This window comes from Manihot esculenta, chromosome 9, assembly GCF_001659605.2.
Source record: "Manihot esculenta cultivar AM560-2 chromosome 9, M.esculenta_v8, whole genome shotgun sequence".
NCBI lineage: Eukaryota > Viridiplantae > Streptophyta > Magnoliopsida > Malpighiales > Euphorbiaceae > Manihot > Manihot esculenta.
The window spans coordinates 32,084,524-32,103,096 of NC_035169.2; the positions used below are offsets into that span (position 1 = coordinate 32,084,524).

General features: G+C 32.0%; 1 protein-coding gene across 1 annotated transcript; it reads right to left on the reverse strand.

Moving 5' to 3' along the window:
* Nucleotides 1-1,718: 1,718 nt before the first annotated feature.
* Nucleotides 1,719-6,677, reverse strand: LOC110622103 (leucine-rich repeat receptor-like protein kinase PXC2). The gene is made up of 2 exons (XM_021766490.2): nucleotides 4,130-6,677; nucleotides 1,719-3,416 (listed from the first exon to the last, which is right to left on the reverse strand). The coding sequence occupies exons 1-2, from the start codon at nucleotides 5,581-5,583 to the stop codon at nucleotides 1,976-1,978; spliced, it is 2,895 nt and encodes a 964-aa protein (XP_021622182.1). The 5' UTR covers nucleotides 5,584-6,677; the 3' UTR covers nucleotides 1,719-1,975.
* Between the last annotated feature and the right edge of the window lie 11,896 nt (nucleotides 6,678-18,573).

The following is an 18,573-nucleotide window of genomic DNA, read 5'->3' on the forward strand; positions in this document are numbered from 1 at the left end:
AATTTTTTTTATTATTTTAATTTAATTTAATTTTTAATTTTAAAAATATGAATGATGTCAGTTTAATTTATTTTTGATAAAAAAATTAAATCAAACCAAGTGATAATAGTATATTATTTTTTTTATAAAATAAATTAAATTTAAAATATTTTAATTAAATTTTAAAATATAAAAAATAAAATATAAAAAATAAAAAATTTATTAAAAATTCAATCCATCAAATCAAATTAAACTAACCAATTCAATTTCCATTTAAAATCAATTTAATTTTTATAAATATTAAAATTTTAATTTTTTAATTTATTCAATTCAATTTAATTTTAAATCGAAGTACCGAAATGATAAAATACTAACTCTTAATCTCATTGTGTCTGTTCACAGAGAAAAAAGGTAAAGCCAAAATATATATTTTTATATATATTTGTATGCTTAAAAGAAAAATTAAATTCATAAATAGCTATTTTTCTAAGTAATTAATAATTATTATTATTAGACAGAGAGCTGAGCAACCTCAATGAACTTTCACTTTTGGTTGGCATGTTTCACTTTACTCTTCTTCTTCTTCTTCTTTATTCCAATGTAAGTTGTTCAAATGATGCCTATACATTCATTACACTTTCTTGTTTCTATATATTCATGTCAAATTAATAATCTTTTTCATCTTTTAGGAGGTCCCTTGAATTTTCCTTTTTCTTTAAAAAAAAATTAAGTCCATTTTTCAAATTTAGAGGTATAAGAAATTTCAGTAAACGAAAAAGAGAAATAACAGATAACAAGAGGGAACATTCATTCATCCCATGGATTCAAAAGCTACCCTTTGTTTCACTGTTTGTCCATTATTAAGAGGAGAAGGTGGTCAAACTTTTCCCCCCTCACAATGCCAGAAGCAATAAGCAAGTGAAAATCATGAAAAGTTGCCATTGTTAAAAACACAACATAATAGCAATAGCCATAGCCACTCAAAAGAGGCATGTATGGCAGCATGGTTGCTTTTTGTAGGACACCCATGTGACTTGCTTTGATGATGTTCAAACCCATTTTTAATTTTGATGTCCTTCTTGGTCCAAACACCATTTGATTAGACCTAACTTCACATCAAAGGTTTAATAATTAACCCTACTTGCACATACACAAGTGTCTGTTGCTCATATGATAATAGCAAACATGACACCATCCCTCAAGTAACTTTGAAATAGTAATTTTTTTAATAATTTATTATGAGCACTTCTTTTTATACACAGCATAATTAGCATGAGCAGGTGTACTTAGTAGACACAAGTGTGAGCATTACTCTTGTTTAAAATGAGAACAACCCACAAGGGAATGCAAAGTATTCTCAAGAAAAGCAAAAGGGTTGCTCAAATTCAAGCTTAGAAGTGTGAATAAAGCAAGATAATGCTTTTTTTTTTCAACAGCTAACAACTTGTCAGACTTTGAGCTCTTGCTAACCTTATTATTCTATTATCCTTTAATTTTCTTGTATTCAGACTTTCTTCCCAAAGACCAACAAAGAAAAGTCAAAAAGGAAAAATGCCAGGCAATTCAAAACTGTTAATTCCTTGGTTAATTTATCATCTAAGTTAAGTCTTCATGTGGGGCTTGGCTACTGGAGGTTTTCCATTTGTTTAAATTCAAAATAAGATGTGGAGAGTAGAGACTAGAGACCCACCTGGAACATGAAACTTGAAACAGACATTGTAATAAAAACAAAAGGCAGATTCAGTCAAGTATATACGATCTGTAAGGAAGATGTATAATTGATGCAATATTTGAAGGACTCTATATCCAGCCGATGAAAAAGAATCCGGGACGAACTCTTGATGGAAAATAAAAAAAAGGATACAAACAAAATTACAATGACAGTAAATAAGCATTTGAGGCGGAAAAAGTGGATTCAACAATATATCAAAACCGGATTCTTCTTCGCCGGAGAACACATACTTTTGTATCTTTTCTTGAACACCAGAGGTTTAATTCATTCCAACTCTTGGCTCTCTGCAGGACATTGGATCAGCTCTAAAATGTTGATCACTTCCTCCATGTCTGGTCTATTTGATGGCACTTGAGATGCACATATTAAACCAAGTTTTATCACTGGAATCGCCTCATCTGCCGGAAAATTTCCCCCAAGCCTTCCATCAAGACACTCCTCCACCCTGCCATCCTCTAGAGCTCCCCTCACCAAATCACAAAGCACCACCACATCATCCTCCATATACTCCACCGGTCTCTTACCTGTCACCACCTCCAAAACTAAGATTCCAAACCCATAAACATCACATTTCTCAGTTATCTTCACAGTTCGACAAGCAAACTCAGGAGCCATATAACCTAATGCACTGTGGATTTTGCTGCTTAGGATACAACGGTCAAACATTGGCAATAGTCTTGCCAGGCCAAAGTCTGCAACCTTTGGCTCACCACAATCATCTATCAGAATATTGGTTGATTTTAGATTGTAGTGAATTATGTTCATATGATGCAAATGAGCCAAACCTTTTGCCATCCCCATAATTATGTTGAACCTCTGTCGCCAGGACAGGCAGTTTGTGTTGAGTCCATTATGGAGATGCTTATACAAACTCCCATTGGATATGTATTCATAAATAAGGAGCTGCAAGGATGAAGTCCAGTAATAACCTTCTAGTGCCACAAGATTATGGTGCCTAATCTTTCCAAGTCTCTTCACTTCTCTCTCAAATTCATCTTGGGACTTTATCAAACTTGATATTGTTAGTTTCTTTATGGCAACTGAACGCCCATCTTGAAGTATTGCTCGGTAAACAACTCCAAAACCACCACGACCAAGTTCAGAGTCCTTGTTCAGTAATGCATGAGTACCAGCAACAAAATCAGCATCACCCGAAAACATTACAAGTTTGCCGTAGTTTGGATCATTAGTTGGGGAGCAATTGAAATCTTCCCCACCTGATAAAGTGAATGCAGCAGGAGTTCGTGTCATGGAAGATCGTACATGGATGTTGAGGAGAGACACAGCTACCACACCAATGGCGATGAAAGCAGCTGCACCAATAGCAATGAGGGAAGAGATGCTGAGAGCAAATTTTCGATGGTTGTAATTTAAAGAGGAGCCATTGGAGGAGGCAGAAGAGTTGGGGTTTAGAACAATGGGCTTTGGATGGACAGAAGGGCAAGAGCGGTTGACAACAGAACCACACAGCGACGGATTTCCAGAGACAGCTGATGGGGAAATGGTGTTGAAGAAACCCCCAACTGGTAGCTCACCTTGTAGGTTGTTATGGGAAACATTGAATGACACAAGGTAGGAAAGATTTGTTAGCTCCTTTGGCAAGCTTCCAGAGAGGCTGTTGAAAGACAAGTCCACATATTGGAGGTTGCCAATGTCTGCAATAGCTGCTGGCACCGGACCACTCAGGTTGTTCTGAGATAGCATTCTGACCAATTTTCAAGGGAAAAAAAAAAAACAGAAGAGAGAATTTGTTAAAACTGTGCAGGATCCCTAAAATATGGGTTGAAAATATAACCAGTACAATACTATTCATTCATAAAATGAGAAGAAAAAAAACAAAGAAATAGTCATGGGAATGCCATAGCACCTGAATTTTAGTGTCATATTCCTTCACTATTCTTTTACAACTTCAACCGTTTAGCTGAGGTTACAAACTTTTAACTATCCAAAATAAATAAATATTAAATTGTCGCAATTGCAGAACTGCTTTTTCTCAATTCAAGATTCATTCTCAATACAATAACGAGCAATACTGATCATAATGACCACAGGCACCCACGAGTGTATAACAAACCCTTCTCAGTGAAGTCCTACTGCTATAAAGTTGAGCCACAGGTGTTCAAATCAAATGCCAAATATGCAGTTAATTCAAGTATTCAACTAAGAGCACACATAAGCTTTAGGCAATTCAGCAGTTCCAAATAACAAATTTGAGAATTTTCAAACAACCCCAGACATAACACAGTTAAATGTTTCATATAACCATTTCCATTTGTCTTAAGTGTGCATGCCATTCACACATGAACCTTGCACAAGAATAATATGAGAATAATTTATCAAACAGTTAATAGCACTAGAGAGAATCAGTGAAACATAACTTTCAAAGATCAACAATCACATGAGCAAGAAAGCACTTACAAAGATGCTAAAGATGAGCAGTTTTGTAATTGAGTTGGAATATTCCCAGTTATGAAGTTCTTTTCCAATATCAGCTCCACAAGTGACACTGCTCCTCCAATTTCAGAAGGAACTTTTCCATGTAGCTTATTATTACTTAAATCGAGAACTTGGATCGTCTTCAATTCTCCAATGCTGGAAGGAATAGAACCAAATAATCGGTTTCTGGATACATTCAATAACAGCAAGCTGCTAAGCACCCCAATATCAGATGGAATTTCACCAGATAAGCCATTTGAAGATAGGTCCAAGAGCTTAAGCCCTTGAAGAGAGGCTGTGAGAGAGGCAACTGAAGGATATTGCATACTGTTACTGTGTCCGTTTCCAGAAAGTGAGATACTTTTTAGGCCCATCTTGAAAATCCATGGTGGAAGACTTCCTGCTAATCCATTCTGGCTGATATCTAGAACCAAAAGGTTAAGACAATTTGCCATTGACTGGGGCAACCCTCCTGTAAGACGATTCCTAGACAGATTTAATTCTTTCACCAGATTAAGGTTTCCTATTGATGTTGGAATCCGACCAAAAAATTCATTGGAAGAAAGATCTAAACTTTCCAGATTTGTTAATTCGCCAATCCAACCAGGAATTTCCCCTGCAAATGAATTTCCTCGCAATCTAAGAGAAGTGCACGCCCTAAGTCTCCCTAATGACTCTGGAAGTATTCCAGATAGAGAATTCTCACTAAAATCAAGCATTTTCAAAAGCAAACAACCTCCAATATCCAATGGAAGCTGTCCAGAGAAGCTGTTCTTCTGCAAATTAATGGCTGTCAAACCATATACATTTGCGATCCCTTCAGGAATCTCTCCCTCCAGCAAATTATCAGATAAATCAAGGGATTGAAGCCCCTTCAAAAACCATAATCCAGATGGCAATTCCCCAGAAAGCTGATTGGATGAGAAATTAACTGCCGCCAATGACGTGCACCAGCTCAAAGATTCAGGAATTTGTCCAGTAAGCTTATTCCTAGCAAATGAAACCGATCTCAAGGATTCACATTTCTTAAAAAATCCATCAGGGATCAACCCAGAGAGGTTGTTCTGACTCAAGTCGACAACTTGTAAAACCCCAAGCTGAGAAAGATCAGGGTTTATGGTGCCAGTGAAGTTGTTGTTTGATAGTGACAGAATCTGAAGAAACTGCAGCCGTAGAAGACCGCGGCCAATGTGCCCAGAAAGAGAGAAGCCATCGAGAACCAGCTCGGCAACTCGCTGCGTTTTAGGGTCGCACTTGACACCGACCCAGTTGCAGGGATTCTCATCATCTTCACTCCATGACGCTAGTTTAGACTCCGGGTCATGAAGACCGGCCTTGAAGACTATCAACCCAAGAACATCATCGTTGAATGTTGAGTCCAAAGACTGTACGAAAGCAGGAACCAAAAGAAGAAAAAGGCAGAGGTCGAATAACATCTTCAATTTCAAATTCAAAATTTCCCAATAAAACGATCAGTCAAAAATGCAAAGCTTTCATGAAAGAATTCAAATAAGCGAAACTAACACTTCGAGAAAAAACGCCATAGACATGGCATATAAAGGCATAGCTATTTGGACAACCCATGATGCAACAATCGCTTGTTGTATCAAAAGAATCGCAACCAAGAAAAAGGAAACTTCACTTGCAAAATGATACGGAGGTTACAACTAACAATGGGTGAAAAGAAAAAAAATTTATTTTCATATCCTACTTTCTAACTTCGAGGATACCTCTAAGAGAGAAAGAGAGCTGAGTTTGTGTCCGTACAAACAAATGGTAGAGGCTGAAGTTGGTGGGACATTGAAGCTGCAGCAGCAACCCGGCAGTAAGATGACACAAAACAGAGCTTTTAAAAATAAAGGTGTAAAAAAAATTCAAATGATTGAATATCAAAGTCTCCAGCAGGCCCAACAACCCCAGAGAGAGATTTTCAAAAAGACAATGCGGTTCGCTGCTTTGGAACTAAGGAAGAAAACAAACAAAATCCACCAGGAACCCAATTTCCTCTTTTCAAATGTTTGTTTACGGTTTCAGTTTCTTGTTCTGTACTTTCGTTTTTGGGGAAAAAAACCTCGAACAAGAAAAAAAAAAATGGAATACGCACAGAGACTACAGCTCCTTGATCTCCAACAGAAACTCACATTAATGAAAAGAAGAGAAACCCCACAACACCCACCAAATAGTTTCCATTTTCCCTTTTGTTTTCAAATTAAAACTGGGAACAACCAAGTTAAAAGTTGAAGCGATGGATAATGGTGAGGAATCGGAAGGGGAGTTGGGATCGACAGAAAAAAACAGCGAGAAAATTTAGATATGGGGAGTTCTAGGAGCAATTAATGATGGAGTGCGAAGAAGAAGGAGAAGAAGGAATGGCAATGGTTGCGGTTGATGATGGATAGCAGCAGTCGCAGGAGCAAGAGTAGTGGGCAAGAGGGCAAATTGAGACCCAAGCGGCACGACGAGCATTTAAAACCTTTGTGAAAGGAGAAATTATATAGTAAAGCTCGGTTATTTTATGCAGGCAGGTGAGCGCCCGCTTACAATATGTTTTGCTTCGCAGCTTTATATGGAGAATAAAACAAACTTACAAAATTAATATAGAAAGTTACTCACTAAAATTTAGTAATTCATCTTTAGATTTTAAAGAATTATTAAAATATTTTTCACATTTATAAAAATTTACTCACCAATTTCTCCATTAATTTTAGATAATAAATATTATAAAAAAATTTAAAATATTTTTCCAAAAAAAATAATTAATAGATTTTTTAAAAATTTAAAAAATTAATTAAAAAATTTTTAAAATTATAAAAATTAAATATTAAAATATTTAACGATTAAGTTAATGAAGTCTAATAAATTTTTTAAAATATAAAATATATTTTAATATATTTTTTAAAATTAAAAAATTAATTAAAAAATTTTTCATATTATAAAAATTAAATAGTAATTTTTTCAAATTAATGTTATGTACATTCTGTTATATGTGGTTTTAGAAAAAAAAAACTAATGAGTATGCTTTTATAATTTCAATATTTTGTTAAACATTTTATTTTCTTACGGAGCATTTTTAAAATATTAATTATGTTTATTATTTTTTATGTATATTTTAATTAATTAGTAATATAATAATTTTTTATTTTATTAAAATTTAATATTTTTTTAATTCGTGTATAAAAACTTTAAATAATAAATAAAAAAACAGAGGGAGTGAGTGAAATAAAGAGTTTTAAGCCAATGCTCATATTTAAGATCATTGTTTGTTTTAGTAAGGTGATATTTTTGGAAAATTTTCTATTTTCTAAAAACAGCTCATTTTTTATTATTTTTTATATATTTAATAATAAATAATTGTGTATCATTGATATCACTGTTTTATTATATAATTTATTCTACTGTAGATTTTAATATGAAATATAATATTTTTAATTGTTTATCAGTTGGGTATATACACGATATTTTTCTATTTTTTACCATTTATCATTTAAATGGCCTTTTTATGTTCTTAAAAATCAATAAATAAAAACTAAAACTTATTAGAAAAATACTTATGTCTTTATACTAGTCATCTAAACTAGAATTTCAAGCTATGAGAGTTGAATTTATAAAAATTATAATAATTAAATATAAATTAGATATATTATTAATAATTTTTTTATTGTACTTTAAATTTTACTAATTTTTAATAAATAAAGTTAAAATAAAAATAATTTTATAATTTTATGAAAATTATAGTCTAATTAGTAAAATATTGACCATATTTAACGATGAGTCACTATTTTTTATTTTTTAAAAATAATAATAATATAATTAATTTATATTTAATTATTATAATTTTTATAAATTTAAACGTTTGATATGTTATACTTTTAATTTAAATATTTAATAAATTAATATAAAATAATAAGTCTTTTAAGGAAGATAGAGACCTTAAATGTTGCTCTTGGATTGTTTAATTGGCTTCTCGTTTATGGTGCCACTTATAATTTGGCTTCTCGTTTTTTTTGCCGATAGAAGAATGAGACGGCTTGAGTTTCGTCCAGCTGCTGGCCTACATCTCTGACTATTTTGCCTCTTCTCCCTCTTGTTTGTTTGCGCTAAAATCCTATCCATAGTAATTGTTTACTATATTTTCTTGATTTGGTTTGCTGTACACCCATTCCTTCCCTTAGGTTAAACAAGCAGGCTTGGGCAAAAGGGAACTTGCAGCGCTGTTGCTTCTTTTTTTGAAGTCCATTGCTATAGGTCAGAACCTCCAATTAGCTAGTTTTTTTAGAGGGATAAGTTGTGTACTAGGGTGTGAGGTGTTCAATTTTGTGTTCTTCACTCAAAGGCCTATGTTTATTTTTGAACAGTATGTTTTGAGTCAAATCTGTAACGTACTTTTTTTTTATAATACTTTTAACTTTAGCAAAAAAAAAATCCATTTATTAATGATTTAATTTCATTTAATATTAACTTAATACTAATCAACTTTATTTTAGTGATATTAGTACAATAGCAAAATTTCATATGTTATTTCATATTTATTATTGAATAAATAACTTTTTTAAGAGAAAAAAGGAGTTTATTAATATCGGCTTTTTTTGTCTTTTTAATAATGAAAGTCTGATTTTGCTCCTTTCAAATATGACCTCTACTTGATTTTGTTCAATTTAGAGATTGTATAACTGTTTCACTTGTATTTTTCATGGTTACATGGTTTTTTTTTTTTTTTCTATTGTTTGCTTGATTTTAATTGCAGGTTTGTTGTTCAGTGAGGGTGGCTTTTTGTTGTGAGGTTGTTAACACAGCTTCTCCTTCTTAGTCATTTACCGTCAGATACATGTGAAATAGACACCATAAGGTGTGTTGCCTCCTATGATTTTTGGTGATAAACATTGTATGGTTGTGCTTAGGACTTCTGTGTACTTCTATGGTTTTTTTCACTGGCCAGATGTTTTCTTGATTTGGCATTGACTATTGTGTTTGAGACTATATTGTTTTTCTTTTTCAATTATCCGTCTTGTCTGTTTTGTCAGTATTATGAACAAAGATTGATTCTATAGTCTGTGATAATCAGTGAGCGATCTGTTTTGTCAATATTATGAACAAAAATTGATTTTATACTCGGTGATAATCAGTGAACGATCGTGCTCATAGTCGTAGTAGTTTCTAGATTGGCAAATTTCAAATTTTCTTGCTTTTGAATTGGAGACTAGCTATTAGTAAGCTGTATTTGAATTGGAGACTAGTTATTGGTAAACTATAATGGATTGTTTTAATATTATTTGGACTTATTTTTTGGTCATGATGGATCAGATATATAAATTCTATTCTGTTTTATATTTTTACATAAATTTTTTTTTTTAATTTTTATAAATATATATATAATACTAGTTAGATTATAGAAGAACAAACACAATATACAACTAATTATAATAATTGCATAAATTTGGCTATAAATATTTAATTTAAAAATTATTAATCCCTTCTATCTTATAAAATTGAGTCAATTATAGTTTTTTTTTCTCATCATTATTTTCTTTTTAGATTAAGAATATAATGTTCATTGACCTTAGATAAAATTATTTTTCAATAGTATCAATGCACCCTAAAATATTAATATTTATGATTTGTATCAAACTAGATATTTAAATTAACACTTAAGTTATATATATATATATATATATATATATATATATATTCCATATGATTGTGTGGAGACCTGATGGGAAAAGAAAAACAACTAATAAATTATGTTTAATGATTTAAATGTAAATATGTTTGTTTTGAATTTTAGTGTGATTAATATTAAAGGAAATGTTACAATGAAAAATATGAAAAATAAAATAAACTATCCTTCACAGAAACTTGGATGATTTATTCCCGATGAGTTTTTTTGGTCAAATTATTCCTGATTAGGTCAGGGAAATGATAAAAATAAGGAAGGTGCCATTCATCCCTATTGCCGATAGAGATAAGTGCCTTTCTCACGAGGTACATCCTCTGTGCAAAGCCCAAAAGGATTTTTAATATATTTAAAGAAAGAGAGGTTTTTGTTAGATCTGATGGTGATTTACTCTGTTTGTGCCATTTCCTCTTCATTATACGAATGAAGGTTTTGTCGTCTTGTAGTTTTGCGCCTTCACTAGAAGAAGGATTGTTGAATTGTTTTGTGGCTCCGGTCGTTGTACTTTTCGCTCAAGTATGTCCACCGATGCGAGCTCCTTGCAGGCGTGCTACGCCGAGAGTGATCGGTTAATTTGTCTCGAGGTTAGTTTTTCTTAGACTCTAGAGTATAAGGCCAGCAAATTTTCCCATCGCCCTATCAAAATTGCTTTGATTTGCTGTTGATCAGAAACATTGCAACCTGAGTACGGTGGCACGCATAATAGGAGATGTTTGCGTTCCTTCTATTAATTATAAAATTATAATTATTGAATTGTTGTAACAGTAATGATTATAAGAAAACTTAGGAATACTATTATAAGAAAGCAGTAAAACGACAACGCCTTGCATTGCACCTCTTTTACCCTGTTCTGCCGTGGTTGGAGAGGCGTAAACCAAAAGAAACTTTTAAACAAAATAAATAGGTAAGAAAAAGGCAAAATGGCATATTGAAGCTGTACCCTTGATTTTGTGGATGGTGGAATGAGGCCAAATTCTTGTTGTCTTTTAGCTTCTGTTGTTTATCGTAATGCATAAACTGCATGTAAAATCAGAAAGGACAACACCTACTACTTATTTCAAGCTGTTGCCCAGATGAGATTTCTATGACTTTCGAGATCCTGACTTATGGTTTTAATAAATATAACTATTGCTTTTTTTTAAATTTATTTTAATCACTATTTTATAATTCCTCTATCAATGTGATTTGTTTTAATATAATTTTATGCGTTGAAACTTAGTGTGTTAAAATTAAAAGGAGAAATTATATTTAAAAAAATTTAATTAATTTTTTTAATTATTTTTATCGTTAAATATTTTATTATTTAATTTTTTATAATTTTAAAAAAATATTAATTAATCTTTTAAATTTTTTAAAAAATTTATTAATTAATATCTTTATATCAAGCATTTTAAATTTAAAAATTAATTAATGAATTTTTTTTATATTATAAAAATTAAATAGTTATTTTTTTAAAATTAAAATTGAGCTTGTCGGATGGCAGATGTTTGGCATAAATGGCGCTCCCCCGTTATATCTAAGACTTTTTTTATTGTTAATAAAAGTCTCCAAGTTCAGATTTAGCCCAAGATCTTATATTTCCTTCATTCTTTTAGATATTATAAGGGGAAATCAAGAATTTCGGAATAACTTAATTCCATTGATTTCTCTTTTAATATTTTTTATTTAAAAAAATATTTTTTTAATTTTACAATTTTTTATTTAAAAAAAAAATTAAAACCACACATAATTTTATAATAGTATATTTTTTTTAATAATCCATACTAAATAAGAGGCCAATAATAGACAGATTAAATTTAAAAATTAAAGTGAAATTCAATTGGTTATATTTATACTGTAAAATTATTAAATTTATTCTTAACTTATATAATAAAGATAAAATATCAAATTTTATATTTTAATTTAAATTTATGATTAATAAAAGTTAGATAATATTATTACTTATTAGAATTTTAAAGCGTGTGTATTTAGTTTTATTTAAATTTATTTAGTTTTTTAATGTTAATTTAAAGATAAAATTTAATATTTTTAAATAAATCTGAATTTAGGATCTACCTACTTAATCTAGAATTTTTATCACTTTAAAGATGTAGCTCCTTTTTTCCCAGGATTATTCGGTGATTTAGCCTAGCGGTTCAATTTAATTTGGGCCGTAACCTTCGGTGTGAGATAAAGCAGATGATAGGGCATTATTATATAACTTTGGTGTCAACTGCCATATATAATATCCTTAATTAATTATTTTTATATTAAATAGTTTAAGGTTTGAAAGTTATTTAGAATCAAATGAAAATGAAATGTCCAAAAATATTATTTTATTTATAATAAAAAATAAATTTAATTCTCGTGAAAATTTTAATTTGCTATGTTCAAAAATATTAGAGACGATTATTATTTAGATCAGCGGTACTTTTTTAAATTAAAAAATTGATTAAATTGAATTAATTTAAAATTTTAATTTAATTTTTATTTTTTTATTTTTAAAAATTTTAATTATTTCAATTTAATTTTAATAAAAAATTGATAAAATTAAATCAATTAATAATAATAGTATATTATTTTTTTATAATATAAAAAAATTAGACTATAAATAAAATTAAAATATTTTAATTAAATTTTAAAATATTTTATAACATAAAAAATAATTAAGAAGTTTAACTGAACAAATAAATTAAAACGAATCAAATTATATCGATCTAATTTAAATTAATTTTTATTTAAAATTAATTTAATTTTTATAAATATTAAAATTTTAATTCAATTCAATTTTAAATTTAACATTACCGAATAATCAACTTTAATTATATTAAAAAAAATAATAAATAAATATTTTTGGAGCGGTATTGGGAATCATGTCATGTAAAGAGATTAATTAGCAATGGCTTCAATGAAACTACAGATTTGTGAAATGTGCAATTTTGAAAAATTTACTAGTAAACTAAAAAAAATATCATTATAACTTTGACACAACTTCTCAAAGATGAGCATTAATTCTTTTTCTGGTATTAGGGTTCTTGTGCCTTCGGGGCTTGAATTTTGATTTGGATTGTAATTATTGGGCCTTCGGGCTCAATTATAGATATAAATGTTTCGCCTACTTAATTCTGCCTTTATTACTATTAGGATAAAATTATTTAAGAAAAATATTTAGAATAATGATAAAAAAATAGAGTTATAAAAGAAAAAGAAAAAACTGCCATTTGAAAAAATAACGTATTTTTAAGAGATATGAAATCTAATCCACCTTTTATTAGTTTTTAAATATGTCTTATAAATTATAGTTATAAATATATTTATTTAATTTTTTGGTTGAAATTTTATTTAAATTTTAAAAATGATATATTTAAGTCGGATTGAATTCCAAAATTAGGATAAAATTTGATCGAGATTATACAAAAGTATTTTTACACTCATCTATTTATTCAAACTCTTAAGTATTTATACATTTTATTATTTATTAATTATTTATTAATTTAAGTATCAGAATAATTATAATTAAAATTATTCACTTATTTTTTATTGTACAGATTAACTATTCAATGCCACGTGGACGTCTGATTTCTAGATTATAATATATGAAAATTGTTTTTTAATTATGTAATTTTAAATAAATAATTCTTTATTTTGAAAAATATTAATTAGTTTACATATTTTAACCCACTTATTTTTTAGCCCTCATGTTGTTAAAAATTAAATAATATAAAAAATAATAATAGTAAAAAAATTCCAAACTATTAGAATTTTAATAATTTTTCCTTAAATTGTGACACTTAGTTTAGTTGTGTCAATTGTTAAAATTTTATATTAATTTTAATATTCTTGCTTAATAAATATCCTAAACAATAAATACTAATTTATTTTGCTTTAAAAAAATACTATTTTATTTTAATTTCAAATCGAAAACTATAACTCTATATTGTAGTGATCCTTTCTTTTTATATTTTAGCCGGTTCAAGAATATTCGCACTTTTAAGATTTTTATTTTCATATGTGAATGATTTAAATGATTTAACTGTCAGATAAATGCTCATTTAATCAATATTATGAATCTAGACTTTAATGTTTCTTCTTTGTTGAAAGATTTTCAATATATAAACGCATATTGTAAGTGATCATGGTGTTTAAATTTGGATGTTATATTTAATTTGTTTATTAAAAAACTTTTATGTGGAATAACCGATAAATTTAATAAAAAAAATTAATGTTGGTATGATTTATTTAAATAACATAGTTTAGATTTTTTTTTTTTTTGAATCAAAAAAGACTTTATTTATCTTGTAGAATAATAATCCAAGAGACAATCAGGAATGTCAATCCAAATCTTGAATTTACCATGATGAATAGACTCTCTAGCTAATAAATGGGCGGCTCTATTTTCTGAACGCCGTATCCAACAAACATGAATGTTACCCTGAGACCGCATAACATCTTTGCAATCAGAAACAACTAATCCAAACTCTGAAAAGTCATCCAGAGGAGAGCGAATAGCCAAGGCTAAGGATTGGTTATCCGTAAAAATACAACCCGCCTGAAGAAAACAATCTCTAGCATAAGATAAACATTGACGCAAGGCCAAAACTTCAGCAATAACAGGTTGCCCACCCCCCTCATAGAAACCCGAAATTGCAATGGAAAAGAAGCCTTCCAAGTCCTCAAATACTGCTGCAAAACCGAACAAATCAGCACTAGCAAAGACTGCACAATCAATGAATGCAATCCAATCAACTTCAAGAGTGGTAGCCTCAACCAATGGGAGCACACGAGGAACAGATGGGTGGGATAACGTCCTTGGTCGAGACACAAGTGAAGCCACATAATCATTAAAATAGGAACTAGCAGCATGATGAACCTCACTGGGTGACAAAACTTTATTGACCCACAATCTTTCATTCCTGGCATGCCATAACTTCCATGCATGTATAGTCATACGTGCAGTCCTTTCTCTGCCAAAAGTATTATAAATATGAATAAAGAAATCCATGAATATAGAAAAATCAACAGCAGTAGAAAAACCAGCAAGTCTCCATAACTCAACAGCCATTGGACAATGCAAAAAAACATGTGAAATAGATTCATCATGATCACAAAAAAGACATGCAGCAGGTACATGTATCCCACGCCTCAAAAGAATATCCCGAGTAGGAAGCACTCCACGACAAGTACGCCAAAGAAAATCCCGAACTTTGGGAGGAACATCAAGAGACCAAAGACGATTCCACCCATCATTATAACCCAGCACACCAGTCCTACCCGACAATTCTAAGGCACAAAAATAGGCAGATTTAACTGAGTACACACTCTTCTTATGCAAGTGCCAAATTAATTTATCCGGTTTTGGGAATAGAGGCAATGGAATAGTAAGAATAGCTCTCATATCAGCAACACTAAAAATATTCATTAGCTTCTCTACATCCCAACGCAGCTCACCTTCAACAAACAAATCACATACTCTCATGGCTTCAGAAACAAACATCGCCTCATCTAAAGGCATAAAACCAATATCCCGAGGAATCCAAGGGCAATTAACAACAAAAACCTGCTTACCATCACCAATTCGCCACCTTACCCCACGTTGCAACATTTGTTGAGAAGACAAAATACTCTTCCAAACGAAGCTATAGTTAGAACCTAACCGAGCTGATAAAAAATCCCCATTCGGAAAATATTTAGCTTTGAGCACTCTATATAGAAGAGAATTGGTGTCAACCAACAAATGCCAACCTTGCTTTCCCAATAAGGTAGTATTAAAACTAGCCAAATCCCGAAAGCCCATCCCACCTTCCGATTTACGGCCGCACATTCGATCCCACGAGAGCCAATTCATCCCTCTCCCATCCTCACGACAACCACCCCACCAAAATTTATTCATCATGACCTGTAGCTGTCGGCAAGTGGAAACAGGTAATAAAAAAACATTCATGCAATATGTTGGAATTGCCTGTAATACAGATTTAATTAATACTTCTCTGCCTGCACGAGAAAGAAAACGATTACTCCAACTACAAATACGTTTCCAAATGCGATCCCTCAAGAAAGAGAAAATTTGCTTTTTACTACGGCCAATAAGAGATAGTAACCCCAAATAATTACCGCTACCCAAAGGAAGATGAACATCAAGTATACCAGAGATGGTCAACCGGTTTTCCTCAGACACACACGGACTAAACATGATACCAGATTTATCAAAATTTACAGCCTGACCTGAAGCCTTCTCATAAACACCAAGAATTTGCTTAATCCATATAGCTTCCTCCACTGTACCATCAAAAAATAGTAAGGAATCATCTGCAAAGAAAAGGTGAGAAACCCGGGGGCAACCAACTTTCGCGCAACACCCATGCAAAAGGCCCCTATTTTCACTATCCTGAATCAACAAAGACAGTCCTTCAGCAACAATTAAGAATAAATAGGGAGAAATGGGATCCCCCTGCCGGAGACCCCGACTTGGAACCACAGGACCAATCTCTGCTCCGTTAACAGCAAGGTAGTAGCTCATGTTTGAAAAACACATACGCATCCATCCAACCCAAGTATCAGAAAAGCCCAATGCAGATAACATCGCAAACAAATATGACCATTCAACTCTATCATAGGCCTTAGCAATATCAATTTTCAGAGCACACGACCCCACACTACCTCTATTTTGTAATTTCAAACCATGCATGGTCTCAAAAGCAACAATAAAATTATCCGTAATTAGTCTCCCGGGAATGAAAGAAGACTGATTTGGTGAAATAATTTTATGCAGGACCCTCTTCAATCTATTGGCTAAGGCCTTAGAAAAGCCCAAGTATCAGAAAAGCCCAATGCAGATAACATCGCAAACAAATATGACCATTCAACTCTATCATAGGCCTTAGCAATATCAATTTTCAGAGCACACGACCCCACACTACCTCTATTTTGTAATTTCAAACCATGCATGGTCTCAAAAGCAACAATAAAATTATCCGTAATTAGTCTCCCGGGAATGAAAGAAGACTGATTTGGTGAAATAATTTTATGCAGGACCCTCTTCAATCTATTGGCTAAGGCCTTAGACAAGATCTTATAAATCACATTACAGAGAGAAATAGGCCTAAAATCCTTCACATCAACAGGATTCACACATTTCGGAATAAGAACAATTAAAGCACTGGAGATTTCAGAAGGGATAGTACCTTTTGCAAGCCACAACCGACAAATATTGCAAACATCCACCCCAATAATTGGCCAATATTTCTGGAAAAAAGCCGAATTAAGACCATCCAACCCAGAAGCTTTATTCGGGTCCATTTGAAAGAGCGCTGAACGAAATTCTTCATCTGTAAAATCTGCCAATAACTCAACATTATCTTCGGCCCCAATTCTAGGCTGAACCAGAGGGAGAAGCTCCGCAAAATCAGTAGGCGAATTGGAAAATAAACCCGAAAAATATTGCAAAAATGCATCCTGAATAGTACCCACATCTGAAGATAATGAACCATCCGATGTCACAATTTGCTGAATCCGATTACATCTGCGCCGAGCTTTGATACTATTATGGAAATATTTTGAGTTCCTATCCCCATGTCGAAATCAGAACTTTTTTGCTTGTTGGCGTAGTCTAATATCCTCCTCTGCCAAAATTTGATTCCAAACATCCTTCAGTTGCCGCACTTCCCTTGTATCAAGCGATTCAGAACACTCCCCCAATCTCTTCTTAATTCGTTCTTTTTTAAGCCAACGCATGCGGTTTCTATTCTTCCCCCAATACTGAACACGCTTCACAAGCTGGTCTTTACGTTGAATAAAATCCAACCCCAAACCTTGCTGCCAAGACGTCAAAACCACTTCCCCTAACTCATCATCCTCAAGCCATGAATTGTCAAAACGAAAACGTTGATTATCCTCCCTAACTTGAGTTCCAACAGTTTCAATCAATAAAGGAGTATGATCAGAAACTGGAGCAACTAAATTAGACGAAATCGCATCAGGAAAACGAGCATCCCAGGTTGTATTAGAACAAGCACGATCCAACCTCTCCTTCGAACACTGATCAGTACCCTCTCTATATGTATAAGACAAAAAAGACCCCACAGCCTGAATATCATTTAAATTGGCATCAACAAGAGCATTACGAAACCCATTAATCAAAGAAATACAACGAAGAGGACCACCAACTTTTTCCAACGGATCAGCAATATCATTATAGTCACTACTACATAACCAAGGAAGCTGACTCCTATCCGCCAAATCCCTCAACAAATTCCACGAAGTTCGGCGACGACCCGACTCAGGGCAACCATAGAACCCAGTAAACCTCCAACAATTAGAACCGTCTCCAATTGTAGAATCAATAAAATTAGAGCAATAACCTATAATGCTAGCTTGACATCATCTTTCCACATAAGACAGAGACCACCCCCAATACCAACACAATCAACGGAAAAACAATGAGAAAAACGTAATAAAGACTTTATTTGTTCCATCCTTACACCATTAGCTTTTGTTTCCATAAGAAAAAGAATAGATGGTTTATAATACTGTACAATATCCACCATAGCATTTACTACCTGAGGATTGCCCACACCTCGGCAGTTCCAGCAAATTATCCTTATTGTTGACGGGCGACCCGCTCAACGGGTTCGGCCGATAGAGAAGAAGAGCCTGACCTTGAATCCATAGTATCAGAAACAATGCCAGTAGAAACAACCCGTTGACGCTTCTTACCATCATCAGGCTTGTATAAAGGATCATTCTCTCCTGCATCCTGCTTATCCCCATTACAATCAGT

Bases quoted from the DNA above. Each gene is read 5' to 3' on its own strand.
- LOC110622103 (XM_021766490.2), bottom strand. From the start codon at position 5,583: ATGTTATTCGACCTCTGCCTTTTTCTTCTTTTGGTTCCTGCTTTCGTA. The intron at 3,417-4,129 runs GTAAGTGCTTTC...AAAATTGGTCAG, and splicing joins TGCTCATCTTTAGCATCTTT to AATGCTATCTCAGAACAACC.